At 44.7% G+C, this 27,736-nt stretch overlaps 1 protein-coding gene across 3 annotated transcripts in view; it reads right to left on the bottom strand.

The window, feature by feature from the left end:
* Positions 1-27,736, bottom strand: part of PTPRE (protein tyrosine phosphatase receptor type E) — a 101,103-nt gene that overhangs the window by 16,073 nt on the left and 57,294 nt on the right. The window contains exons 2-11 of one of the 3 annotated variants that reach the window (XM_061346764.1): positions 21,266-21,386; positions 13,389-13,480; positions 13,072-13,145; positions 11,119-11,255; positions 6,042-6,132; positions 5,117-5,193; positions 4,183-4,219; positions 3,403-3,500; positions 1,879-1,998; positions 1,272-1,432 (exon numbers count right to left, since the gene is read on the bottom strand). In XM_061346764.1, coding sequence (XP_061202748.1) covers positions 1,272-1,432; positions 1,879-1,998; positions 3,403-3,500; positions 4,183-4,219; positions 5,117-5,193; positions 6,042-6,132; positions 11,119-11,255; positions 13,072-13,145; positions 13,389-13,480; positions 21,266-21,379 — 1,001 coding nt within the window. In that variant the 5' untranslated portion in view covers positions 21,380-21,386. Of the gene's footprint in view, positions 1-1,271; positions 1,433-1,878; positions 1,999-3,402; positions 3,501-4,182; positions 4,220-5,116; positions 5,194-6,041; positions 6,133-11,118; positions 11,256-13,071; positions 13,146-13,223; positions 13,307-13,388; positions 13,544-21,265; positions 21,387-27,736 lie in introns of those variants that run through there. The other 2 variants (XM_061346765.1, XM_061346766.1) reach the window with 2 other exon arrangements.

The following is a 27,736-nucleotide window of genomic DNA, read 5'->3' as shown; positions in this document are numbered from 1 at the left end:
CAGTTTGTGGTCTCTTTACCACAAGAATTCAAACAGGTTAGCACAAGGCTTTCACAGCAGGATGTTCATGTGTGTGTGACCGAACGAGTGGGAATATGCTCTGCATTGCTATGTAGGGCATTCTTAAAATTGCAGCATTGAAGCCTCTTAAATGCAAGTCTTTATTCCGAACTTTCTAGGCATTTAATGGATGATTTACATAGCAAACTGCAATTGTACTGTGGGAGAAGTGGGGGATGAATTCCCAGAGGAGCATTTAGTGGCAAAGGTCATGGAGTTGCATTACGAGTCTTGTTTTTCTGACAAAGGAGCACATTTAGACCAAACACTGGATATCACTCATGGATAAAAAAGAAACAAACAATGGAACAGCAACTTCTGACTGAGTGTTAAAGTGACAGCAAAGATCTCCTGGAATGGTTTTTACCCTGGGCTCTCAAAAAGCTCAGTATATTACATAATATATATATAATATTGTATTATTGTGCTTGCAGCCCAGAAAGCAACCGTATCCTGGGCTGCATCAAAAGGAGCGTGACCAGCAGGTCGAAGGAGGTGATCCTGCCCCTTTATTCTGCTTTCATGAGACCTCACTTGGAGCATTGTGTGCAGTTCTGGTGTCCTCAACATAAAAAGGACATGGAACTGTTGGAACAAGTCCAGAGGAGGCCATGAGGATGATCAGGGGACTGGAGCACCTCCTGTATGAAGATAGGCTGAGAAAGCTGGGGCTTTTCAGCCCGGAGAAGAGAAAGCTGCGTGGAGACCTCAGAGCAGCCTTCCAGTATCTGAAGGGGGCCTATAGGGATGCTGGGGAGGGACTCTTCATTAGGGACTGTAGTGACAGGACAAGGGGTAATGGGTTAAAACTGAAACAGGGGAAGTTTAGATTGGATATAAGGAGGAAGTTCTTTGCTGTTAGGGTGGTGAGGCACTGGAATGGGTTGCCCAAGGAGGTTGTGAATGTTCCATCCCTGGTGGTGTTCAAGGCCAGGTTGGACAAGGCCTTGGGTGCCATAGTTTAGAGTGAGGTGTCCGTGCCCATGGCAGGGGGTTGGAACTGGATGATCTTAAGGTCCTTTCCAACCCTAACTATTCTGTGATTCTATGATTCTATAGTGCCTTTTATATATATAAATATGTAAGCAAATACATATACATATATACATACACACACTCCATAGCCTATGAACAGATTACAATTTAGCCTTGATATTACACATGTAACCCCGGGCCAAGCTAAGAGAATGGCTTGAGGAGCACATACATACCTGCAGTGAACCACAATGGGTCCAGCATGGGCAGGATTCAACGTTTTGACCTTCTTCAGGAATTTCAGCATCCCAATAGGAGTGAAAGGCACCCCGAAATCAGGCCAGCTGGTGAAGTGAAGCTGTGTAACAAGCCTCGGAGCTTTACAACCATCATGAAGCTGCAGGAAACACACAGAGCTCAAGTTTGACACTTCATTTTTCATGCAAAGGTTTATATATAAACTGCTGTGGTTATTTGTGAACTAATTCCTGCAACATTTAGAGCCTGACTCAAGGAAGTTTACAGCGTATGTAAAATACAAACACAGAGTAAAATTACCATAGATCATTCAAGTCCAGGTTGGACACAGGGGCTTGGAGCAAGCTGCTCCAGTGGAAGGGGTCCCTGCCTGTGGCAGGGGTTGGGACCGGATGAGCTTTAAGGTCCCTTCAACCCAAACTATGGAAACCCTCCCAACCCAAACAACACTGCCAGGAATGGGGCAGCCACAGCTGCTCTGGGCACTCAAATTCCATGAGTTTCTTTTAAGCAAATACTTGATATCATAACAATTTGCTTTCATAATGAAAACGAATTCCCATTGGAAGCACTGCCCGTACTTACTGACTGAACACAGAACTTGCGGATGGTGTAGTCTACCAGAACTATGCAATCTTCCACGGACACACGGATATTTCCATAAGTCCAGCACCCCTGGTCAGGCCAATACTGATAACATTTTTCCTGTTCAAACACACAGTGAGTTTAATAATAAGTCTGCTTTCATTGTTGGTTACTCATAAGACAATGAAGATAGGATACGTAAGTACAAATACAGTTATGCAGAGTTTCTCATCTGGCACAACTCAACTTTAACACTTTGCTAGTGCTGTTGATGCTTAAATTTATGCAGAGAAGGTGAGAATAGCTTTGGAGCTCTTTTTTTAACCTAGCCAGACCTAAACAGCTTTTGGGTTGCGTGGTTTTTTTGTTAGGGGGTGCCTAACAATGGGGACTGCGATGTCTTGAGTCTAATTTCCAGGTGTGAAATTAAAGGCAGTCCCTATCTGGAACATCCAGATTTAATAGTGCTGGCTTCTCATACTGGGAATGGGCTCTACTTACACACTGCATTTGCCATCTGAGCTACATCAAGCTAACAGTAAATAGCTTCATCAGGTTAATAGTAGAACAAGGCAGAAGTACTACAGTAAAGAGGCAGACAAGGAAGGCCTGCCCTCATGACTGCGGTGAGCTGATGGTATCTGCACTGTATCTTTGTTACTGTAAAAAATGCACAAAACAGGTATGAAAACCGACTTTCACACCATGATCTGATTCTGCAGTGTCTCACAACTGCATCCTCTTCCATCTCCTCATCCATCTCCTTCCCAAGGCCAGCTACTGCTGCTTACCCCCATATTTCTTCACTGGCAGGAGCCCTTGAGGGGCAAGAGTTTCTGCTGACTTTAGATGTATTTCAAGTAAGGATGCAGCATGCTCAGTGTGCCAAAGTGTCCCACAGGGGAAAAGGAAATATAAGGGGATAATTACAGAGTATCTTTCATGTTTCTTGTTGTTCGTTTCCTTAATATTTTAACTTAGCTTCTCAAGTCTGTGAAGCAGGAATTGAGTTCAGTGTTTCACACTTGCCGTGTGTGTCTCAGTATTCAGCCAGTAGAAAGTCACACAATGCGAGCAGCAAGATGCTCATGAGGAGCAACGGGGGGGACAGGAAGGAACAACATTATTCTCATAAAGCAGCAGCTTCGGTTTGTTTTGTGCATGTGCCAGAAGGTATTTGAAATATAATACTGAGGAAAATGAACAGTTTTTATCTTCATTTCCAACCAAACCCACCCACAAGCACGGCCTTATGGTGCAATAAAAGCTCAGGCACGAGAATTTGCTTTTGGCTATGGGCTATGCAGGACAAAATTAGCTACTGGAATAGTTTCCTTCAGGTCAGTTTGTATGAATTTGTATTTTGGAAGTGAAAACTACATGTATGAGCAGAAACCCCCATGTGCTAACAGGGGCTGGAGAAGAAAGTAGTCAGAAATGCGACTGGCCAGATGCTGAGCAGCCACAACTGCTTTTGGAGCACACTCTCCTAGAGACATCTCACAGCCTATCAAAGCTCTTTACCTCTTTCCTTTCTTTCAGGTTGGTTAACATGACGATAACGGCCGACTTCTGCTCCCATATCATCCTCCAGAAATCATTAACTGTTTCCTGCTTTGGTCCTGCAGACAGAAGCAGAGACACTCAAACATGTTTGTAGCAGGTATCTTCTCTCTTGAAGCACACTCTATTAGGCAGACTATGGCAGGAGCATCATTTAGTATTTTTACATTGCAGTTCTCCCCCATACCAAGGTCCAACATTGCCTGAGAGCTGCTCATCCTGCTGTACAGGACAGGAACCATCCCTGGCAGTGTTCAAGGCCAGGCTGGATGGGGCTTAGAGCAACCTGCTCTAGTGGAAGGTGTCCCTACCCATGGCAGGGGTTGGGACTGGATGAGCTTTAAGACCAAACCAGTCCAGGATTCTATGATTTCAGAAGGGCAGGGGCAGCTACTGTTTTGTATTGCCTGGGATTCCCCAAATTTGTGACTAAACCAGCATAAGAACTCATGTGAAAATGCTCACTTCCACAGCAGGATTGCTGTAGGATCAGGAGACATCAAGTTTTAAGAGAAGTAAATCAGGAGTTGAGGGGGCAAGGTGAGCCTCTTCACTCAGAGTATCTGGAGGTCTAAATGCAGTGTGTTACCTCACACTCACTGCTATTTAGTTCCAAGGCTAACCTCTAAATCCCACCTCACACTAGGCCACAATCTGCAGCTGCAAATAACCTTGAAAACACATCTAAAATTGAATGCTCAGCCATAAGGTGTAGAGAATAGAGAAATGAGAATACATTACCTTGTGCTGCGATAAATTTATTCTTTTCTTTATAACCCTATAGAAAAAAAATCAGGAATGATCAGAAATGCCAATATATGCCAGCAGAAAAACACTTATTCTTTAGCATTGGGTCTGGTGCTGTTTAACATCTTTGTTTGTGACATGGCCAGGGAGATCACAGAATCCCAGAATCCCAAGGGTTGGAAGGGACCTCAAAAGATCATCTGGTCCAACCCCCCTGCAAGAGCAGGGTAACCTAGAGTACATCACACAGGAACTTGTCCAGGCGGGCCTTGAATATCTCCAATGTGGGAGACTCCACAACCCCCCTGGGCAACCTGTTCCAGTGCTCTGTCACTCTCACAGTAAAGAAGTTCTTCCTGATGTTAACGTGGAACCTCCTATGCTCCAGTTTACACCCATTGCCCCTTGTCCTAGCACTGGACATCACTGAAAAAAGCCTAGCTCCATCATCCTGACACTCACCCTTTACATATTTGTAACCATTGATGAGGTCACCCCTCAGTCTCCTCTTCTCCAAGCTGAAGAGACCCAGCTCCCTCAGCCTCTCCTCATAAGGGAGATGCTCCACTCCCTTAATCATCTTTGTGGCTCTGCCCTGGACTCTTTCAAGCAGTTCCCTGTCAACTTGAACTGAGGGGCCCAGAACTGGACACAATATTCCAGATGCGGCCTCACCAGGGCAGAGTAGAGGGGGAGGAGAACCTCTCTTGACCTACTAACCACCCCCCTTCTAATGCACCCTGGGATGCCATTGGCCTTCTTGGCCACAAGTTCCCAATGACACACAAGCTGTGTGGTGTGGTCAGCACGCTGGAGGGAAGGGATGGGATCCAGAGGGACCTGGACAGGTGGGACCAAGTGAACCTCATGGAGTTCAACAAGGCCAAGGGCAAGGTCCTGCCCCGGTGTTGGGGGAGACTGAACTTACATCTATATATGACGCATTAATGTAGTCTGAAGGTGGGACTCCGTCGACTTGGCTCAAAATCACTCTGGAATGGTCATCTGGAAGAAAACACATTGCAAACATGTTTGCATGTTTATCAATCTGAAATATGTTACTTGCCTGCAAGCAGGAAGCCAGGCTAAGCACACACTTCACCCAAAACAGCTCTCTCCTCTATTGCCCCTACTTCTCATCAATAAACTTTCTCCCTAAGCCCTTTTGTTATAAAAATTAATCTTAGCCATGATCTGATTTAATTATTTTATTACAGTTGATTAATATTGAGAAACTTTTACCCAACCCCTTCCTTAAAGCACTCAAGCAGTAAAACAAAGCCATAAAGCACTCTTATTATTTTAACAGTCAAAATGATTAAAGAGGGGGCTAGTCTATTCCCTTGTTTCTTCTTCTTTCCCACCATTACATTGACAGCAACATTTATTATACGTGGTACACTGGTCACAGGTGCATTGGTAACAATGATTCCTAAGTTCTTGACATGAATCATTCTCGTATTCTTTACACTTTGCACTGCTCTCAACCCGGAGGTCAGTGTCACTGCAGCTCTGCAGTACTGGAGGCCCAAACTTCTCCATGTTTGCTTGCCCCAAACTAAACTGAGATCCTAAAATATCCACTTGACACAGTGTATTCTGGTAGAACCCCATGAGTGCCTTATAGCACATCCCTGTACAACCACTATAGTAAAACCTAACAGGAGAAGATCAATACCAGAGACATGCCACAAAACACTGTATAAAGAACATCTGTGAACAGTGAAATTGCATTACTTCAACAGCAAATGAACACTACTACAGCCTGCACTGTGCCAGAGTTAACGCCTTGATTGATAAGGTAATGCTCTGATTGAAAAGGTTATGCTTTGATTGAAAAGGTAATGTCTTACATGGCAGGATGTTGGGATATCTGTTCTTCTCCCTATTTTCTTCCTTATTTGCCATTTCAAATGTCCCCTGCACATATCCAGATGTTAAGGACTAAAAAATAACACAAACAGAGAAGTCAATGGATTAGGAAACAGTTAACTCTTGACTGCACCATGGCTTAGTGACAATGTCCATCCACACACATTGCCCTGCATCCAACAGAATTAAACCACTGGCTTCAAACTTTCTTTGCAGCAACTTTCATTATAACAGGAAACTACACCCTGGCAGATTTCACTCCAGAGAACGAGTTCAGCAGTTCTGGAGACAGAAGCAATTCCCCCCCCCCCGAGATCAGAGCTATTTAGGAAACGAAGCTGCCATCTGCCGCGGTGATTCACAGCGCCATGACCCAGCGCGTGGATGTGATGCTCCGCCGCGCTCCGCTCCTACTTTTAGCCACAACAGTTGGTTCAACAACACAGAGTTGGATTGTTAATGGCTCGCTGTGAAGAACGTTCAGTCTCAAACACCGTGTGGAGGTCCACAGGTGAGGGCCCAACGCTGGTATAAAGGGAGGAAATAGAACATAAATCACAGTTCTTTCATGCGGGAAGTTGCTGTACGAGCACACATCAAATTCTGCAAGGGATCAGCAAGATCTGAAGCTGCAGATAAATTTAGTCAAGCTGAAAAAAAAACCCCAAACAACAATAAAACCCAACGCTCTTGCACAGCAATCAAATGGAAGGAAGAAACACAGAGGAAGAGGGTGATGGGTTTAAGCTAAAAGAGGGGAGATGCAGGCTGGATGTGAGGAAGAAATTCTTCACAGTGAGGGTGGTAAAACACTGGCATGGGTTACCCAGAGGTGGTGGATGCACCATCCCTGGAGACACTCAAGGCCAGGCTGGATGTGGTTCTGGGCAACCTGACCTAGTTGAAGATGACCCTGCTCATTACAGGGGGTTGGAACTGGATGATCTTTAAGGTCCCTTCCAACCTAAACTATTCTGTGATACCATGAAGGTGAAAACAAGGAAGTGCCCGAGCTGTGGAGAGAGCACTACTGAGCTCGGGCTGTAGCAGAGATCCTGGGGCAAGGGGAGAGTCAGATACACACCATTCATCAAGAGACATGGCACGAGGCTTCTGCCCTGTGCTTTTAGCTGCGCCCTTCCTGCAAACTGCGTGAACAAGAGCTGGATTTCATTAAGCTTCTTGTACTGAACTCCTAAATAACCCAGTGTCAGCATCTTGGATCCCACCAAGGTAAAACCCCAGTGGTCTGGCAATGCACAACCGCCTTCTCCTGCCCTTCTTCTACCTCCTACCGCCCAGTGTGAATCACACTGGGGAAGGGAAAACAATAGTCAGCGACTGCAAAGCAAGTGCCCTGCTTGCCTGGCAGAGAGCTGGGCTTGGAATTTCCCCTTAAAAGCAGCAACCCGTGTTGTAAGGGTGATATAACATGAAAGGGGGGGTTATGGGGAGGACTTCACTGCCACCAGAGAGGAAACAGCAACGTGCACCTGTGGGTTTGGGTTGTTAAATATCACTTTAACTTGTGAACGTAAGTAAAAGAAAGGGGAGGGAATGTTAAATAAAGAGTTGAAAATGAAAGCTGCTCTTAGCAAACTGCTTGATTCCTTATTTGAATGAAGCCCAGGGTTTTGCTAATTAAAAATACATTTACGATTTATAAGACACAGAAACTTAATTTACATTTTGCATAAACCAACATCATCAGCACTTCAAACACGAATCCTTTCGCTTTCAACATCCAGGCATCAAACTCCCAATAAAGAGCCAGATAAGTACTGCATCTTCATGTGGAAAACACATGAAAAGTAATTATCTCTAGCAAAATAATGGAAAACCTCTGCAATAAACAGGGGAGATTTAGGTTGGATATAAGGAGGAAGCTCTTCCCTGTGAGGGTGCTGAGGCGCTGGCACAGGGTGCCCAGAGAAGCTGTGGCTGCCCCATCCCTGGCAGTGCTCAAGGCCAGGTTGGACACAGGGGCTTGAAGCAAGCTGCTCCAGTGGAAGGGGTCCCTGCCTGTGGCAGGGGTTGGAGCTGGAGGAGCTTTAAAGGGCCCTTCCAACCAAACCAGGCTGGGATTCTATAAGGAACATTTCCTGCTACTTATTCCTGAAAAGCCCTGATGTCTTTCCTAGAAAACTCAGTATGGCATGACCTGGATTAGGTGGTGAGCCCCAGGCACACCCCGTTTGGCTGCTCCCACCCCTCTCCAGAACAGAGGATGTGATTTAATCAGGGATGCACTTCATTGTGTCCTCCCCATCACTCCAGGAATCACAAGGCACTGATGAGTCTTGGTGGTGCTGGGTCATCTGCTGCCACCACAGCCTTATCTGCTCCCACTTCACAGGAATCCTAAGATCTCCCTGAAGCTTCCTCCTCCTTCTCACAGAACAAGCCACAGGGACATCTCAATCAAGTCAAAAGGGTGATTTTAACAGCACTTCCTTACAGGAAGGTTTTTCAGACATTCACCTGAAAATCAAGGCAACAGGTAACCAACCACAAACATCCAACACCCAGCTCATCTTGCAGTACGGATGATAAATAGAAGTAAACAGGGGAAGTTTAGATTGGATATAAGGCAGAAGTTCTTTACTGTGAGGGTGGTGAGGCACTGGAATGGGTTGCCCAGGGAGGTTGTGAATGCTCCATCCCTGGCAGTGTTCAAGGGCAGGTGGGACAGAGCCTTGGGTGCCATGGTTTAGTGTGAGGTGTCCCTGCCCATGGCAGGGGGTTGGAACTGGATGATCTTAAGGTCCTTTGCAACCCTAACTATTCTGTGATTCTAAAGGCCCACACAGAAAGGAATGTGGGGGGTTTATGGTGATTTCTTTTTTCCCTGTGAAGAAAGAACACTATTTTCCCAATGCCCTGTGTTCACAAAGGAATCAAGTAATTAAAAATGAAGCAACTGAGAGCAGAAGGAGCATTTGTTATCTTGGTTAGTGCACAAGTGCAAGAAGTGCAATTTACTTCTTAAGGGTAATTTAGGCTTTATGGATAAAATCAGAAGTATTGAAGAACACCATTAGGCACATAGGGGAACTGTCCTCAAAGATCCTTTCTATCCGCTGCATGACTTCATCTATCAGCACTTGCTTTTTTCTCTTTTTCACCAAAAAAAAAACCACTTGGGAGCAGATTTCTTTGGCTGGTTCATGTGCCTGTCCAATACTGGCTCATGGACTCACCATTTTCAGTCTAAACCTGCTTGAAATTCCCAATGGAGACCCTGTATCTGCACTCCCAGATACGCCTGACCCCCGACATGTCAGATCAGGCTGTGTGAAGCAAAGACCACAATGGTCAGAGATCCCCCAGCGCATCCCCATCAGCTGAGCATCCCCAGCCTAGTGCTGCAGTCAGGGTCCACTCCCAACCAGCACCTTGAGCAAAGGGGTCAGCTTTGGACCCACCAAAAACCGGCAGGATTTGGCACCTATGGCTTCAAGGGGCAGACAGAGGTGTAACCTCAGCTGGTGGGAGGATGGAGCTGAGCTCTGGGGGATGCTCTGAAGGAGATGCTATCATGCAGGTGTTTGTGTTGATGGCTCTTGGTCTCTCAGCCCCTTTCCTCCCAGTGCTGCAGTAACTGACTTCTGTGTGCCATCTCTCTGGGTTTGTCCTACAATATCAATCACTCTGATTTTTCAACTGTCTTTCACCCTTTCTTCCTCTCTCAGGATTGAGCAAACAGCTCATACATCTACGCAAGCTGCCACAGGAGGCAGAGCAGGGACAGATGAACCCACATAAAGCATTGATCAGACTTTACCATCACTGCTTGGAGTACTTATTTATGGGGACTGGACCCCGAGTTTTCAGACACATTCACACACCCACAGCATGGTGCAGGAAATGATCCAAGCAAAGCAGATTTTGAATGCAAAACCAGATGATTTGTTTGGCTCCTACAGAGCGAATTAATCAGGAGAGTCAAAATTCACACACACATCTCCTCAAATGAGTTTTCACATTCATTTTGTCAACTCCGATAAGTATCTCCACAATCCCCCCTCTCTGATACAGCACTGAAATTGTGTGGTTTAAATATATCATCAACCAAATTGCAGATATAAATATGCTACCAATTAAGAAGGTGGCTTAACAGACTGTCTAATCAATGTGTGCATCGGCTCTTTGACAACTCCAGATTTGACATTTAAGCTACTTGCTTCTGCTGTGATGGGAAGCGAACAGAAATAATAAAAAGCATGGAAAGGGCCCCAAATGCAGACATGTGAGAAACACATCACGCTATCTGTCCACCAAAAGTGGCCCTGCAGCAGCTCACCACAGCCTTCAGTTACAACTCATTTATATGACCACACGCAACTAAAGCTCAGGGTATGGGCAGAAAATAAAACTTCTTTTCTGACCAAGGCAACATGTTAAAGGAAAAAACCTTAAAGTTGAGATGCTTCAGAGAAATGAATGTGTTAGGGCACAGGGTGCTGCACAGGGGGAAGTGATGGGATGGTAACAAAGAGCAAAAGGTCAAACTATCCCCCCCCAGTAAAGTCAAACCTCACTATGGCAATATTAAAGGCCACACTGTGTCTTCTCTAAGTACTTCCCATAGAGGTAGAATACTCCGAGTCCCAAAAAGCCCTACACCACCATAAAGAAAATCAATGCTAAGGACAGTCATGTTTTGGGTAATATGGTTTAGAGCTAGGTGTCCCTGCCCATGGCAGGGGGGTTGGAACTTGATGAGCTTAAGGTCCTTTCCAACTCTAACTATTCTATGATTCTATGATTTCATGTTCAATTCTCCTTTTCTCCAGCTTCAGGCAAACACTAACGATCTTCTTTCCATGTTAGCAAGTGTCAAGCAGTTTATATACTACCAGTTTGGCACCACCACATCATAAAGCAGTTAACATTATGGATTTTGTCCAGATAAAGGGCTACCCCACACCACAGAGCACATATGAAAGCCAAGACTTTGAGATGCCAGCATCACGCACCAAACACTCTTGAAAGAATTACTAGTATATGCTGATGTCTGGATTTCCCCCCCCTGTTCACTCCACAATGAGAACTTACATTGAATTCCTCCCGGAAGAGCTTCCCTTCATCCGCCGATCGCATCCGTATCTCCTCCTCAAGGTTTTCTACTGGGATAGGGAAATACTTCTTGGGGCCCGAGGGAGACCGACTGAGCAGCATGACCCGTTGCTGTTCTGTCAGTACAAGGAAAGCTCGTGTTAAAGGCATGTCCAGAGCAACAGATAATAAGTTATTTCCAACCTAATTACTTAGAAGATGCCAAAATGAACTTCCCACATGAGAATTCAACCAGTGTTAAAGCTTATTTAAATGACATAAGAAACCAAAACCACAGGCCAAGGAGCTGCTTTGAGAACATAATAAATTCAGGCAGAACCATATTGTTAAAATTAAGGATGTCTCTATTTACAATGGATTAAAAATATGACCAAGTTTTATTTAGAAAAGGACAAGGTTCCTTCTGCTGATGAAGACTGTGCCAACCCCAAGCTGCTCTGCTGTCTGCAGGGACAACTTTTAGCATCTACTATGAAAGGGATGCTGCTAGATTTCTCACTTGTGAAGGGGAAATAATAATAGCAGTAGTTGTAATAATACTGATAATAATAACAACAACAACATCATCATCTTCAACTTGGCAGCAAACTTGCCCCAAGATGAGCTGCTGCTCTCAGTTGCCCCAGCACAGTTTGGTATGGGGACTGCTGTGGATGCTTCTTGCCACCAAGACCTTGCCTCACATGGGGAAATAAAGCCCCAGGACACCTTCTCCTTCTGCTTTCACAGCCCTCAGGAGCACAATTGGCCACCTAGAAATTGCAGTGAGCATCCCCACAGGTGGCTGGAAGAAGTGGAGGGATTAAGCCCACCGTACGGTGAAGGTAAGTTTAATCTACAACTGAAGGCACAGAGAAAGGAAGACCATTTCCTACATGCTGACAATGACAAGGTGACTTCCAGCAGCCATGCTTGCAAACTACGACTTGGTGGTTCCTCCACTAACCACCCATCACCAAAGGGCATTATCTGGTGCCAGGGCACCACGGGGATGTCCAAACCGCGCTCGCCAGGGCTCCTGAGCACAACCACCGACCCAACAGGAAGCCAATGGGTGTATTTAGAGGTTTGATCTATGGCTGCCACCGTGTTTGTTAACCTGCTCTTCAGTTCACGTGCAGCAGCGTGGAACTGGCACAAAGCACAGAGGGAACTCTTTATCATGAACTCGGTTTTAATCTTTGTCACAGCTAACACAGTTTGTAAGCAAGAACCCAACAGCCCCTCCACGTTGCCTAGGTTTGAACTGAGGCTGGGTTAGAGCCCACCCAAAGGGCTCCCTGCTCACAGAACCAAATCCAGCACATTAAAAAAACCACTGGAAAACATTTTCAGCTCCTGAGAGTGTTTTCTTGTAGTGCTGCTGGCTTCAAATGCTGCCCAGTCTTACCCTTTTCCTTCTTTCTCTTTACATTCAGGAACCAGCAAGTAATTTCACAAGGAGCTAAGGACCCTTTTCCCCCTCATTTTAAGAAGAAATGCTGAAATTTGCTTCCCTAAATAAAAAGATCACAATGCCAGAAACCTGGATCTCAGCTGGCATCCCAATAAAACATACAGAAAGGGCATGAGAAACATTTACAAAGAAATAGACACTTAAAGTGAAAAATCTTTGAAACCAGAAACTGTAAATTAAGGTTATATAATGGACAGACTTAAACGTACTTAAAATACTCTAATTTTTTAGTGTCTTCTCTTTAATAACAACCCTTATATTATTAATAAAAAGCAAACATAACTGAATAACTGAATCCCTAATTAATCACAGAATCCCAGACTGGTTTGTGTTGGAAGGGAGCTTAAAGTTCATCCAGTTCCAGCCCCTTGCCATGGGCACGGACACCTTCCACTAGAGCAGGTTCACTCAAATTGGCAAACCAGCCCGTACACAACCAAAATTCCCAGTGAGAAGGAAAGCAAATCTCTCTGTACCTTGTTCTTCTAAGATCCCATTGGGCATCTTTTTGTCCCCGGAGTTCACAACAGCTTTCCTGTGTCTTCTGAACCTGAAATACACGCAGCCATTAATCTGAGTAACTCTGTTGAAAGGCAATGAGTGTTCTCCTAAACCACGGTTCACCAACCATGTAATTCTGGAGAAGCTCTTTCTGTTCATCTTCACAGTGAGAGCCTCCCCTGTGCTGTGATGGAGGCTCCTGCCTCACCATAAGCACGCCTTTCATTTCCTTGTTAGATCATATCGAAACAAGGCTGAGCTACTTCTGCCAGCGAGCTCCACACACACCTACCTGAAAAAGTACCCAGCCAACAGGATGAAAATGATGAAGACCAGGAGCAGGATCAGCATTGAAGTGAGCAGGTCCTTGTGTAAATGGTTCCCCTCTGTAGAGTCTGTGGATCGAACATAGGGAACATTACAGACACAGACTGCCTGAGCTGGCACAGGAACTGTGCCAAAATACTGTGGTCCTGTGCAATGAGCTGCTTGTACTTCCTAAAAGCATCATTATTTGTTTAATATATGCAAAGCTGAAACTGAAGGCTTAATTCTTTCATTGCTTTCTTTCCCCCACTTCAAAAGCAACAACTAAACCACCTGATGCTGACAAGATCAAGGATGGTTTGGAATCCCTATAGGGATGCTGGGGAAGGACTCTTCATTAGGGACTGTAGTGACAGGACAAGGGGTGATGGGTTCAAACTGAAACAGGGGAAGTTTAGATTGGATATAAGGAGGAAATTCTTTCCTGTTAGGGTGCTGAGGCACTGGAATGGGTTGCCCAGGGAGGTTGTGAATGCTCCATCCCTGGTGGTGTTCAAGGCCAGGTTGGACAGAGCCTTGGGTGCCATGGTTTAGTGTGAGGTGTCCCTGCCCATGGTAGGGGGGTTGGAACTGGATGATCTTAAGGTCCTTTTCAACCCTAACTATTCTATGATTCTATGACTGGTTAAGCAAAGATTTTACTTGTAATTAGAGTAAGTTTAATGGGTACAAGATACCAAGCTATATTTGAAGCCCATTCAGGACATTTCTAAGCACATCAGATGTTTCTCAGCCAGCCAGACATAACCAAGAACGCCACCCTTTGTATAGATTATACTGAATCCAGAGATACAACATGTGTTTTAAACACATCTCATTTACCAGGCCAGAACACTGCTGCTGGTGTACTAGGCTGTAAAGCACATGGTGAGCATGGTCGAAGGGGAAGGCAGGAGGGGAAGGCAGGAGGGGACAGTTCAAACTGTCTTCTATGACTTATAATGTAATATCATATCATATCATATAATCATAGAATGGTTAGAGTTAGAAAGGACCTTAAGATCACCCAGTTCAACCCCCCTGCCATGGGCAGGGACACCTCACACTAAACCATGGCACCCAAGGCTTCGTCCAACCTGGCCTTGAACACTGCCAGGGATGGAGCATAATATAATATATTATACATTTTATATATATTATATAACATAATACTACACTATCATATCACATTACATTAAAAATTAAGAACCCGTAGGAATTATGAAACTTTTAACAAATACTTAGAATGAAGATTAAAAAAGTATATCTTTGTTGTATCTACTATATATTGCAAGTCTCATCCTTCCATTAATAGTGGGTTTATGTATGTGACCCTTTACATCTGAGTTTCATTATGCTTCTATAACTTTTTCATTCTACTAAACAATTCAATATATAACACATTAAAATCATTAATAGCCCAGCATGTTTTATTTAAGAAAGCAGAACCTTAGCTTCCAGCAAGCAAAACACAGCCCTGCTCCCTGTTTTTCATAGGCTCATGGAACGGTTTGTGTTTAAAGGGACCTTAAGGCTCATCCAGTTCCAACCCCTGCCACAGGCAGAAAAGGCTTTTTTGAATCACAAAATCAAATAGATTGGAAAAGAGCTTTCAGATCAACTCCAACCATGACCCCAGGAATGAAGATCTTGAAGAGATCTTGCCACAAGCCTCAACAAGCACAAGATTACAGTAAATATATAGGAGTACCTAACACCTGAAATACTATAGAAAGGAGCACATATGGATATGAGTGTTGGGTTGTATCTTGTGAGCAGCTGGAAACCCTCTGGATGCTCAAACAACATATTTCAAGGCCAGGTTGGACGAGGCCTTGGGTGAGATGGTTTAGTGCGAGGTGCCCCTGCCCATGGCAGGGGGGTTGGAACTTGATGATCTTAAGGTCCTTTCCAACCCTAACTATTCTATGATTCTGTGATTCTATATTTGGGCACAGAAAAACTCCCTTTACAGAGGCATAGATGCACTAAGGGCATACAAGGAAAGAAGGTATCTCAAGTCAACATAATAGTACAAAGACAGGGAAGGGAATAAAATGCATGAAACCTGACATTTAAGTGGGATATAAAGATGGAAGTGACAGGCATGACAAAACTGTAATCAGAAACCATCACTTGAGAGGGTTTCAGAAAATCACTGTCAGTGTGTGGATGAACATGCATCACCAGGAACAGCTTAACAGCGTCTGGGTGGTGTTTAGCAGTAACACACTCTCTATAGAAACCAAGGGCTGGCAAACAAACAAGCAAACTAGATATTTTTGCCTCTCATAAGCAAAAAGGAGCCACTTTAGCCCACTTTAAGTTTAGGTATTTCCAATTCGGTATGTTGGGATCCGCCTTGGGGTTTTGTGTTAGAGCCATCATTGGCTCTGTGTCAAGACCCATGACACAACTGGGAAAAAACAACAACTTTGAGTCATGAGGGAACTAAAATTTCCCTCTGCTCATTACACAATACAAAAATCACCCATCTCTTCCTTTCAGAACGGATGTACTCCACATCACACTTTGGAGATGGCTCTGGAAAACTGATTCCCAAACACAGAAGATCTCAATCCAACCCAGAAGTTGTTCAAGCTGCTGCCTCCATTTCCTTAGCAAAGCACAGAGCACCCCTGCAAAGACTAATGCATCAAGATCTCACCTCTCCTCCTACCATTTCACAAGGAAATTAGGTCAAAACCCACAAACGGCCCCGTCTTCCTCATACACGGGCACATCTGTTTTCAAAGCCTTGCAGTGGCACACCAATGTGTGGAAGCGTGGTTGGCAGGCAAGGGTTACGTTCCCATGGCTGAACTTGGCCAGGGACCAGTTTTGTAAAAGTCAGTGAGAAACCCAGCTCGGTAAAAAACACCAGCTGTGCAGGGGGGTAAAACTGACCTTGTAGTTAACGAGCATCTTGAAGGGAGGAATAAGGAGGTTAGAAAACGGGATGTGCCTGTATTGGTACCTTGCTTATTACAATGTTTGCAAAGCTTACTTAGTAGATCACTTAGCAAAATTTTCCTTGTGTGACAGGAAGCATCCTGGGTTGTGCAAAAGAAAAACGGGGGAATTGTGGAGCAATGGTTATTCTCACGAGGGCCTGCACAACCCAGGATTAGAGCCGAGTGAGACAGCCTTGAACTCTCTCTGACTCAGCTGAGCCGGGGAGGCCTGGAGTCGAAGAAATGTAAGCAGAACGCTGAAACAGGAGCTTGCTGGTCACAAGGAATGCACCGCTTATCACAAGGCACGCACCCTGCTGCTGCAGAGATATGTGTGTAAAACTTAGCTTAGCCAATAGCAATGTATAGACAGGCGTGTGGACAGGTTTATGTAGCCAATGAAAGATGTACAGCTGTCACGTAAACTATCACCAATGGTATAAATTAGGTGAGCCTGTGCAATAAATGGAACAAGAAGCGTAACTCATATTGGGATTGTCTTCTTGATTCGGGTCGCTCCTCCGACACCAATGGCTTCACCTCTGCAGAGCCCGGGTGGAAGGCACGGGGTGGTTTTCAACAGTTTCATTTATTAACTCTATTTCCTCCTATAGCTGCATTGGTAATTTTATAGATGTAGCCCTCCGAAATGTAAGGAAGGTTACAACTGGGCTTAGGCCATTGCACACTGAGGGGCTGAAAGATCTTTGGCCAACACAACTACATATAACATGGGATTTCTGAGGGGAAACTGAAAGACAGACCTGAAACAGTGCTGCTTCAAAAACTGACAACTGAAACATAGGAGTAAATGCATGCAAAAGAGGTAGACGCCCTCTAAAGCATGTCTCCACCATAGCTACTACCAGGGAACTATTTCCACTGCTTCAACACAGAGCGTGCTGTGGCCCAAAACCACACCAAAATGATCATCTTGAGGGTATTTTTCAGTATTACAATGAAACAGTGACTTTTGCCTTGACAAGAGAGGAGGATTATCACCAAGAGGATGGTGTAAACCCCTTGTGCTTCCCCTGCCACCCACTGAGGCTGACTCATGGGGCTCTTCCTGGCTTCATTCCCTCTGCTGCTGGCCCAGCCACTGAATAGCTCTTTCTGGAAACATCACCATTTCCCTCAGGGCTGTGATGTTCCCACTTTCCAAATGTGTCAAAAACAAAAGCACTCACAAGAAAACAGGGAACTGACAGCAGTGTATGCACATCAAGTAACTGCCCTGTCACCCTGCCTCCTCATGCTCCCCCAGACTGGGATTCTCTTCATCCCTGGATCACTTCCTTTGCAAGCAGGAACTGAATGGTAAATTGCCCTTGAATATAAGTGTGTTTAAAACACTTTTTCCCCTCTCCACAAAACAAATGAAGAAGGCAAGGTGAGTGGTTTGCCCTAGACAACAAGCCAGGTACCAGGAACTATTGCAGTGATTGACAAAGAACAGACAAGATATAGTTTATCTGAGCACAGGAGAAATCCCACAACAGCAGGCTTAGAGCAACCTTGTCTAATGGAAGGTGTCCCAGCCCATGGCAGGGGGTTGGAACTCGATGAGCTTAAGGTCCTTTCCAACCCTAACCTATGATTCTATGATTATAACTAAGCCTCTTGCACATCAGTGTGTGAATTCTGCACACTGAAAACCCACAGGTTAACTCAATCAAAGCAGAACTCTCCTCCTCTCTCAGTTTTCATCAAGCCACTCTGCCTCTTTGAGGGCTGGCTGCAATTGTGCTGTAGTCACTGGGCAGAAGTCCCCCCATGCCAATGGGGATATCACCAAGTCCAGACTATGCCATCTCATTCTATCTTTGGAAGAGAAAACCCCAACCCTGCAGAGAATCACTGTGACTTGACTGGGGAGAGGAAGCAGATATCAGCAGATACAGCTGATAACCAGGAGATGGGTTTGGTATGGATGAAAAACAAACCCAAGTTACAAAAATAAGTCAATAAAGGAAGGGCAAAAGAAAAAGACAGGGAAGAAGACCCAGTGGTGCCTCAATTCCTACATGAAAGAAGCACCACAAATCCAGCATGAAAATCTCCATCTCTGAGCCCTGTTCTGGCTATTGTCTAGCAAAACTCTATTATTTCTATGCACTGCTTGAGCTGGCTTCAAAGACACCCACTAACCTCTTGAAACTATCAGAAATAAGGGCCTCAAAAGCTGCACCATTCAATGCCTTTCAACCTCCCACCCATCCATCTGATGGATTCATCACCTCTGTGTGTTAATGCATTGGCAGTGGAAAGAAACTGTAAAGTTGGGCATGAAACCCATGAAATATTCATGGAGTAAATAGTAAAAGGAATTGAAACATTTGGAAAGGACTGAAAAGCTTTAGTACTGCAGCTCCCAGGCTGCTTCCACATTTAAACCACACAACAAGTGAAAACACAAGAGGAAGCAAAAGAATCCTGACTATGATTCATATTGGATAACTGATAAATATTAGCAACCAGGAATCACTTGAATGCTATCGTCAGCATCACGTATAAATAGTCCATTGCACATATTCTATAGCATAAAGGTTTACCTGCTTGAAATATACATTTATTCAAATCCAAGTAAGTAAATCCTGGCTTGCACTTGCTTAATACAGTTGAACACTCTGAGTAAAAGGCAGTGCAATAAACCCCAGAATATTCTGATTTTGTGAAAGGGAAATTTTGTGGTAGCAATTTCATGGTACTCTTGTGGGGAGCAAAATGGAGCTGCAAAACAGAGCCATACAGACTGGCTACCCATGTTTAAAGTAGGAACAAACACAACATGTTCATTCAACAGAGGTTTCAAAAATCAAGTCAGCTGAACTAATGACATGCAATACAATATAATGATTCCTTTCAGAATCAAAAGCATCTTATCTTTTTGGATCATTCATCAAATTAGCACACAAAAGGAAAGCTAGATTATACTCTTTAGTAGCCCCCAGTTCTTTCCATATTTGTTTGAATGAAGTTTTCCTGATACATCAAAAATCTTTATTTTTGTATTAAAAAACCATTGTATTAGCTATCAGTATATTAGATCAAATGGTTATCAAATGAATTAGGTGATCCTATTACCTTGGAACTGCCTATACACCAGTATATTTTCAGTGTGCACACACTTATCTATCAGCCAAAACTCATCTTTGCTTCTCACTGCAAAGTAATGAAGGCTTTGATATTTAAGAAAAAAGCAGTTTAGTCATACTCATCGTTCCTAAGTCGTACCACAGAAATGGAATTTTAATTAAAACACATATAAGATTACTTTTATCCATATTATCACACTTAAATCCAGCACAATTTTTAATTCAGCTTTGAAGGTGAACTGCATCTATGAACATGCATCTACAGAGAAACTCCCTTTTTACTGATTTTGGGAAGTGATACCACTAATAAGTTACTTCCCTTTCCCAATTCCTGCATTCTTACATATTCAGACCAATCCCATTAACTTCTTCTGTGGCTCCCCCAGGAGCCTGCCAAGAAGCAGGGCACCGACAACTACTTGATAATATTTCATCAGAGCCATTTAATAGCAACTTTATCCTCAGCTGAATTTTCATGTATATTAGCAATTTATTTCTTTTGATAGCCCTGAGCAAAACAACACAAAGACTGCTGCTGCTGATGGCAGAGCCCTTGCCCCCTGCTAAGACTCCACTTCCCCTGCAGAGGTCTGTTACCAGGCAGAGCAGCGCTCAGCTGCACCTCCACTATCCCCCAGCCTCAGATTTTAGTGAAATCATAGAATCCTGCAATGGTTTGTGTTGGAAGGGACCTTAAACCCAGCTCCAACCCCTGCCACGGGCAGGGAGAGCTTCCAGTGAGCAGGTTTCTCCAAGCCCCTGTGTCCAACCTGGCCTTGAACACTCGCAGGGCTCTCCTTCCATGTGGGTCTGAAGCTCACAGTAAGATTCAAGCCAAACCAACAAACCCACCCACAAAACCACCCTGCTATAAAGCCTGTGTGTTGACAGCCATCACCTGAGAACTTATGACTTCATTACACTGTTTATATGGAACATCATCATCTTTATGTCCCTTAAACACAACCCAGGAATCAGCCATCCTTTTGGAAACCTCCCTCTGATGCAAGCACGGCACCACACACTGCTACCACCTAAACAGTACAGGGATACTGAAGGTAGCTAGCTAGGATTATGAAAGGTAAGGACTATAGCAAGTAAAATACATCACAGAACATAACAGCAGAATCAATATCTTAAACAAATAAAAAATGAAGCCTTATTTGACTTGAACGCACCCCTCTCCAGGACTGTAATAAGTTAGGATGTAGTTGTAGGAGGGCTTGAAGCGAGAGGAAGAAATTCCGAACAATAGAAATGAGGGTGAATAAGAGATGCTGTGGTGGACCAGTGAGAAGAAGACTGCTCTCAGGTCTTTGAAAAAGGCTTTGCCGTTTTTCACCTGACCTGATCTTAGGCACTATTACCCATCTCCTTGAGTCTTGCCTTAGGTGGTATCATTAGAAAACATAGAACATGCTTAAAGAGTTTAGTTCCTCATGATATGTTAATCCTGGTCTGTAGCTGATAATTTCTTTATTTCATATTATTTGTGTCCAGGTCCCATACATCACATTGAGATCCACAGTGACAGCTCCTGGGCCACGCAGACCTTGCAGCCCAGGCAGAGGGGACATCCTGTGCTGCTGTACCTCTCCCAAAGATATCCATGGCATTTCCCATAGATGGGAAAGGGAAAGTAAAGCACAGAGCACCCGTCATACGGAGTTCAAACACAGAGGTCACCTGGCAAGAACAGAAGCACATGAGCAGGGTCAAAGTCCTGGAAAAGCATGCAGGGCTCTGTCACCAGTGGGACCTCACCACAAGTTCCTTCCCACATCCACTCCCATCCCGGCAGATCAAGTGACGTCCTTACTTGTTGTTGTTGTTGTTGGTTTTGGCAACTCCGTTCCATTGGGTGGTAAAGCTTGTGCAAACAGAAAGCTAACACAGAGCAGCAGGAGCGAGCAGGAATGTTCCATCCTGGACCTAGGAGAAAGCGAAAGGAAAAGAGGAATGTTCAGGTCAAATTGCTACTACGCTCTTTCCTCACATCACAACAAAGCTAAATGAAAAAGCAGCGTTTACTTTCGACGAGGAAAGGGTTAAAGCCTGGTTTACGCTCTCCCATTGCTTTATCTCTTAACTTTCAGTTTTGATGTGGAAGGAAAAGGAAAATACCAGTTGCATGCGCTAAGAATTCATTAAGAACGTTTTAAATCCAGGAACAGGAAGGCAACGCTCAGTTCAAAAACAACAGCAGAAATCGGGCCAAAAAAGCTACTCTACATCTATTAAACACATGAGGACACCGAGGCAAGGAGCCTGGAAGTCGCTTCCATAGATAAGGAGAAAACTCCTAGAGTATCACCAGCCAGAACACAGAGAATAAATGTAAACCTTGGGAATAAATGCAAAATTAACGTATTTTTGGTAGTTCCTGCTGTAATTAATAGATTATACCTGGTGCAAAGAGCAGGAGCAGGAGCAGTGTGGCTGCAGGGAGGGGAAAGGAGCCCAAAATCCCAGACCCTGCCTTAAGCGTCTATGGGACTTGGCTCTACATGACCAATCCTACTACAGCATGTAACTTGGACCAACAATGCTGGCATCTCAGGTGCTGGGAGAGTGAAACAAAGGGGAAAAGCCTTGACCACTGAGCAGACCAGCAACAACCACGAAGTTTAAAGCACCTGTAACAAGCACGTTTCAGAGTTTCCTTATCCTTGACCTACAGACAGACAGATGATGGATGCTTCACAGGTACACTCCTTGGGAGAACATATTTACCACAACTGTGAGTCTGAGAGCTATAAAACACTGCAGCAAAGCCTTCCAAACACAAAGAATTGCAGGTTTTGTGAGACTGGAGGATAATTTATATTATTTATATAGAAATAATGTAGAGAAGATTAGAGACAAAGTGTGATGAGAATGTGCTGCTGCTTTTAAGACTATAAAGAAGTTCAGGGCAATTAATAGCTGTAGATCAATATGCTGGTCTAGAAATACTCTTGTCCCTCTAAATAGAGGCTGTTGTAGAAAAAAATATATGTTGTTATTAATGCACCGTACATTTCTCCAGTCCCTAATGAACATATTAATGACAAGAGACTGCCAATAGCTCTTCTTGCTCGATTTAAATATACTTTCTTTGGCATAACACACAAACATCACGTTCTGTATCTCGCAAATGGCAGAACTCATCCAGATGGTGGCTCTACATCCATTGCTAAAATTATAACCATCGGAATACTGCACCACAAAGCTCCCCCGTGCTTCAGTTTAATATGTTTAATGCTACAGTCTCCACAGGCTATCAAATAGTGCTGCCTAACTACAGACACACCAAAAAAAACCCTAGGAACTTGGCAGTCATTAGAATAACAATTGGAACCATTAGGAAATCCTTTCTTTCAATGTAACATGGGATAATTAGTTAGGAAGCTCTTCCCTGCGAGGGTGCTGAGGCGCTGGCACAGGGTGCCCAGAGAAGCTGTGGCTGCCCCATCCCTGGCAGTGCTCAAGGCCAGGTTGGACACAGGGGCTTGGAGCAAGCTGCTCCAGTGGAAGGGGTCCCTGCCCGTGACAGGGGTTGGAGCTGGAGGAGCTTTAAGGTTCCTTCCAACCCAAACCAGGCTGGGATTCTGTGATAACCCCACAGAAATAATCCCTGGATAACAAATGCATGAAAAACATTCCAAACAACGCTTTTCACATCACCTTTTCACCACTGGCACGTGCCTTACCCAGAAGTGAACCATGTAAAACCACTGTAAGCTTTGCCATATAAATACATTTATATATATGTGTGTAGTTAGGTACTTTGAACACAGGACCACAATGACATAATTCTTTGAACCGAAACACCACCCTACAATAGACACAGTGGCATTTTCCATCCTCAAGAAATGACAATTCCACGATAGTCCGTTAGAAACAACAATAAGAAAGGTAAAACACATAATAACGACAACTCTCCAGAGGGAACAGGCAGGTAGCAAAGCACTGCAGAACAAGGAAGGACAACTGTGTACTACAAAAGATGCCTCTTGTAGATAAAATCAGAAAGCAAAAGATCCAGGTGCAGACAGACACTGTCCTTATTAACACTGCTTTGCTGGAAGGCAACTCCTGCCCTGCTTGGGAAAAGAAATAGGAACTGCTTTCATAACCCTATGGGGATACAATGCACTTTTATCTACTCACATCCTACTACCTCCAGCCTGTATTTCCTGGATATGTGTGGGCAAATGGCTCAGGCACCTAAAGTTTAACTTTATGGACAAGTGAAGTCCATGTAGGGAAGGATTCCTGGCTATTTCTGATTCTCTGAAGCCTTGAAAAGGTGTCAGATTCCTGTGACTATCACAGCTTTAGAAGTCTGCATTGCTATAGACAAATGCTTCTGTGGCCAACAGAGGACTTGATGCCACGGCCGGACCCAAAATAATCACTGTAGAATTGCACAGTTCACTCAAATCCTGCCAAGGATTCACTTGAAATCTGATTGTGGACCAAGGAGATCAGCTCAGGAATCAGGGGAGGCCGTGAAGATGCTGCACAGCTCTTCCCATCATCGAGATCGCTGCCACCGCTTCTCGCACAGCCCATGGAGATGCCACAGGGAATGGTCCAGCTTCCCAAATCAGCTTTATTTTCAGGGATTACTGGATTACTACACACGCTTAATGCCTATTTTGGCTGCAGAACTGGGTCCTCACCTGATCTGACAGCTCAAGAAGAAAACCTGGGATTTAAGGAAATACACTAAACCCTTTGCCATGCTATGTTGGCATTGCTACAGCTGCCTGATGTTTTCCTGTGGAGCCTAAGGCATAAGCTGCTTCAGAGCTGGTTCAATAAATACCCATTCCCTGCATCCTCCTAAACAATAAATACAAACCAACAAAACACCCCATCTAATACAGAGGACAGTGGAGAGACGTTTGGGGTTTTTCTCCCCTAGGTGTTGGTATGATGCAGCTCAGGCCTGCCCCACAGTTTTAGTGTCCAAATATAAAATATATAAAAATAAACTAAGAAAATGGAAGGGGCGAAAGCCACCCCATCTCCTTGCTCTGACTTTTCTCCTTTGGCTCTTCCTGCTTTCACCCATCACTCCCCAAACACAGTTGGTCCTGCTGGAGTCTCAAGCCCAAGTGCCTGTGTTCCCGTGGATGGTCCCTACCCAGAGCAGAGAACCCAGCACAGCAGCATTCCCCCTGAATGGGGACCCTGGGCACTGGGAACATCGCTCTGGTCAGGCCAGCATCTCACTTGCTCTTTGATGAGGCTCTGGCATTCCCACCCCATCCCTGCCAACCCACGGCAGCATGCCAGGCAGCACTGAGTTAAACTGGAGTAGCTCTTGCATGACTTGGGTACTGATTGGGACTCATTGCACCATTATGTCATGGCATGAGGTGGGGTAAGACAGTGTTACTGAAGCTTTTCAAACGAAATTATTCATCTGAACTATGTCTTTACAAAATAACTGGGAAAAGAAACACTCCTTCCCATTCTGAAGGAACAGGGGGAAAGCAGGAACTTGCATGAAGATGAATTCAAGATCCATCACTTTGAGATAACTTGAATAAACAGCAGAGGGTAGCACTGAGCCCCAGCAAAGCCCTCTGATGATAAGGGCTCACCACCACCATCCACATCTCAGCTGGTGGGCATCAAAGCCTGTGTGGCAGCAGGACCTCAGGCTCCTGTGGGCAGCTCAGCGGGCCAGCACAACCCACCACCCCATGGGAAATCACTTCGAAAGAGTTTTTCCATATTCCTCTTGTTTTCATTAACCACTCAGTCACAGAATCCTTCAATGGTCTGGGTTGGAAGGGACCCTAAATCTCATCCAGCTCCAACCCCTGCCACAGGCAGGGACCCCTTCCACTGGAGCAGCTTGCTCCAAGCCCCTGTGTCCAGCCTGGCCTTGAACACTGCCAGGGATGGGGCAATGATGATTCGTTATCTGGAATCACACACCAAGCCCCAGATCAAATGCCCAGAGGTTTGCTAAAAGTCCCATGTTTTGACCTGCTTTAAAATTTAGGAGCTTTACAAAAAATGAATATATCCAGTATCTTCCCCTAGTCTTTTCCCGAATCCCTGTAATTCTGACTTAGCATGTCCTAAAAGGCAGAGGTAAAAAAGAAAAGGAATGGAGATATTTGTTGGGAAGTTTGAGTATGTACCCATACAGCCCAGCACGCAGCAAGGAACTTCTCTGCTTGGGAAATATTCCTTGGAATTCATCGGCACGTTCCTCAGAGTTACATTAGAAAACACCCAGTGATGAAAAGTCACATTTCAGCATCAAAACGTAGTTTTAATGTGACCGTCAGCAGCACATTCATTGTTGCGGTTTCCTTGTACATATAAAGCCAAGCTTGTTTCTGACCTCTTCAGGAAGAGCACGAGAACCTAAGGGATAAACATCTAATCCTAAAGTCATGCCTAATACTGAACCGCTCACAAAGTTGTATCTGACAACAATTCCTTGTATATCCTACACAAACACCTGCAAGAAAGAGCACTTAAAGGAGATGGAAATTAGATTAAACAATACAAATCAGAATAATCACGCATAAGAGACGAAGTGAGGCAAAGCATCAATTAACTGAATAAAATGAACTTCCATTTAGAGTAATCAAGCTTGACAGACTGCCTACGTGCAGTTGTTTTGTCTGTCATCGAGGTGGACACATTACGACATTTGCCTTCACGTCCATGTAGGGGGAAGTGTGCACACGCAGCACAGAGCATGTGCGTGGGGAACACTTATAGCACATGGCTGAGAAATGACCATTTCTGAGGTGCCAAAGGCCAGTTTTCCATGTGAGGACACTAGAAGTCTGCATGGAACCCACGTTCGTGAACTATTTAACACCTTTGTTGGTGACATGGGCACTGGGATCGAGCACCCGCAGGAAGTTCCCAACGACACCGACCTGGGTGGTGCGGTCAACACGCTGGAGGGAAGGGATGGGATCCAGAGGGACACACTGGAGAGGTGGGACCAAGTGAACCTCATGGAGTTCAACAAGGTCAACGGCAAGGTCCTGCCGCTAGGTCAGGGCAATCCCAGCACAAACACAGGCTGGGGGAGACTGGATGGAGCAGCCCTGAGGAGACCTCAGAGCAGCTCCAGTGCCTAAGGAGGCTACAGGAAACCTGGAGCCAAGGGGAATGGCTTGAACCTGCCCGAGGGGAGACTGAGCTGAGCTCTTAGGCAGAAGCTCTTCCCTGTGAGGGTGCTGAGGCGTTGGCACAGGGTGTCCAGAGAAGCTGTGGCTGCTCCATCCCTGGCAGTGTTCAAGGCCAGGTTGGACACAGGCGCTTGGAGCAAGCTGCTCCAGTGGAAGGGGTCCCTGCCACGGTTGGAACTGGAGGAGCTTTAAGGTCCCTTCAACACAAACCAGGTTGGGATGCTATAAAGGAAATGTTACCTGTTCAAAAAGGTGATGTTCAGAGACACGCACCTGCACACAGACAAAAATCACCATTTTTGTAACACGGATTTCTCAGTACCACTGCCCCTGTTTACCCGTCCCTATCTGTCTTCCTCAGGATCATGAGCAAGCCTCAGAACCCAGTCTAGCATGGCTCAGCCTAGTTCAAACCCATTTCAATTAGCAACGCTGGGCTCTCCAGTGAATATAAATCACTGGTTGTCACCAGCAGATTAAGCACAGCATCAGCAGGTCAGCTCCGAAAAGGATTAAATGACAGTGTTGACAGTGGGGTTGACGTGTCACCGTTACAAAGTGACATTTGCCGCATTAAAACTGGTGGGGAATATTTCAACCTCATCCCACAAATGCACCCAAGACTATTGCTCACCAGGATGAGATTCAAAGCAGTTATGAAGATACGCTCTGTGATAAATGCTGTTAAAGAGAGGATTGATTTAGTTGGTTTTAAACCAGGAATATCATAAACTGTGACTGCAGCCTTAATTTTGGGAAGCTATACTTTTCCTGCATATGCATTACATATATGGCTTATCTGCAGCCCCATGCAAATAACAGGGAACAAAGGGAGGAATTCCTTTTCCATGTTGCGCTGAGCTGCTGTCAATGAAGTAATACAAAAGGATGTGAAGATTTTGGGACATCGTATCTGAAAACACACAGATCAGACTTGGAATTGGCAGTTTTCATATCACAAAAAAATCAAATTTGGGAAAAAGCACCCAAAACCAGAGAAGAAACAACTTCAGGAAGAGATGGGCATGGAAATGGCTTTCAAATTCAAAACTGCATTTGCACGCTGCAATAAAACAGGATGATGAACAGATTCTCTGTCACTGGTGTACATTCACTCTCAAA

The sequence above is a fragment of the Neopsephotus bourkii genome, unplaced genomic scaffold (assembly GCF_033783945.1).
Source record: "Neopsephotus bourkii isolate Nb327-2 ecotype Australia unplaced genomic scaffold, CSIRO-AGI_Nbou_v1 NB_274, whole genome shotgun sequence".
NCBI classification, from domain to species: domain Eukaryota; kingdom Metazoa; phylum Chordata; class Aves; order Psittaciformes; family Psittacidae; genus Neopsephotus; species Neopsephotus bourkii.
The sequence above is the reverse complement of the archived record's forward strand: the minus strand, read 5'-3'. Positions and strand labels throughout refer to the sequence as shown.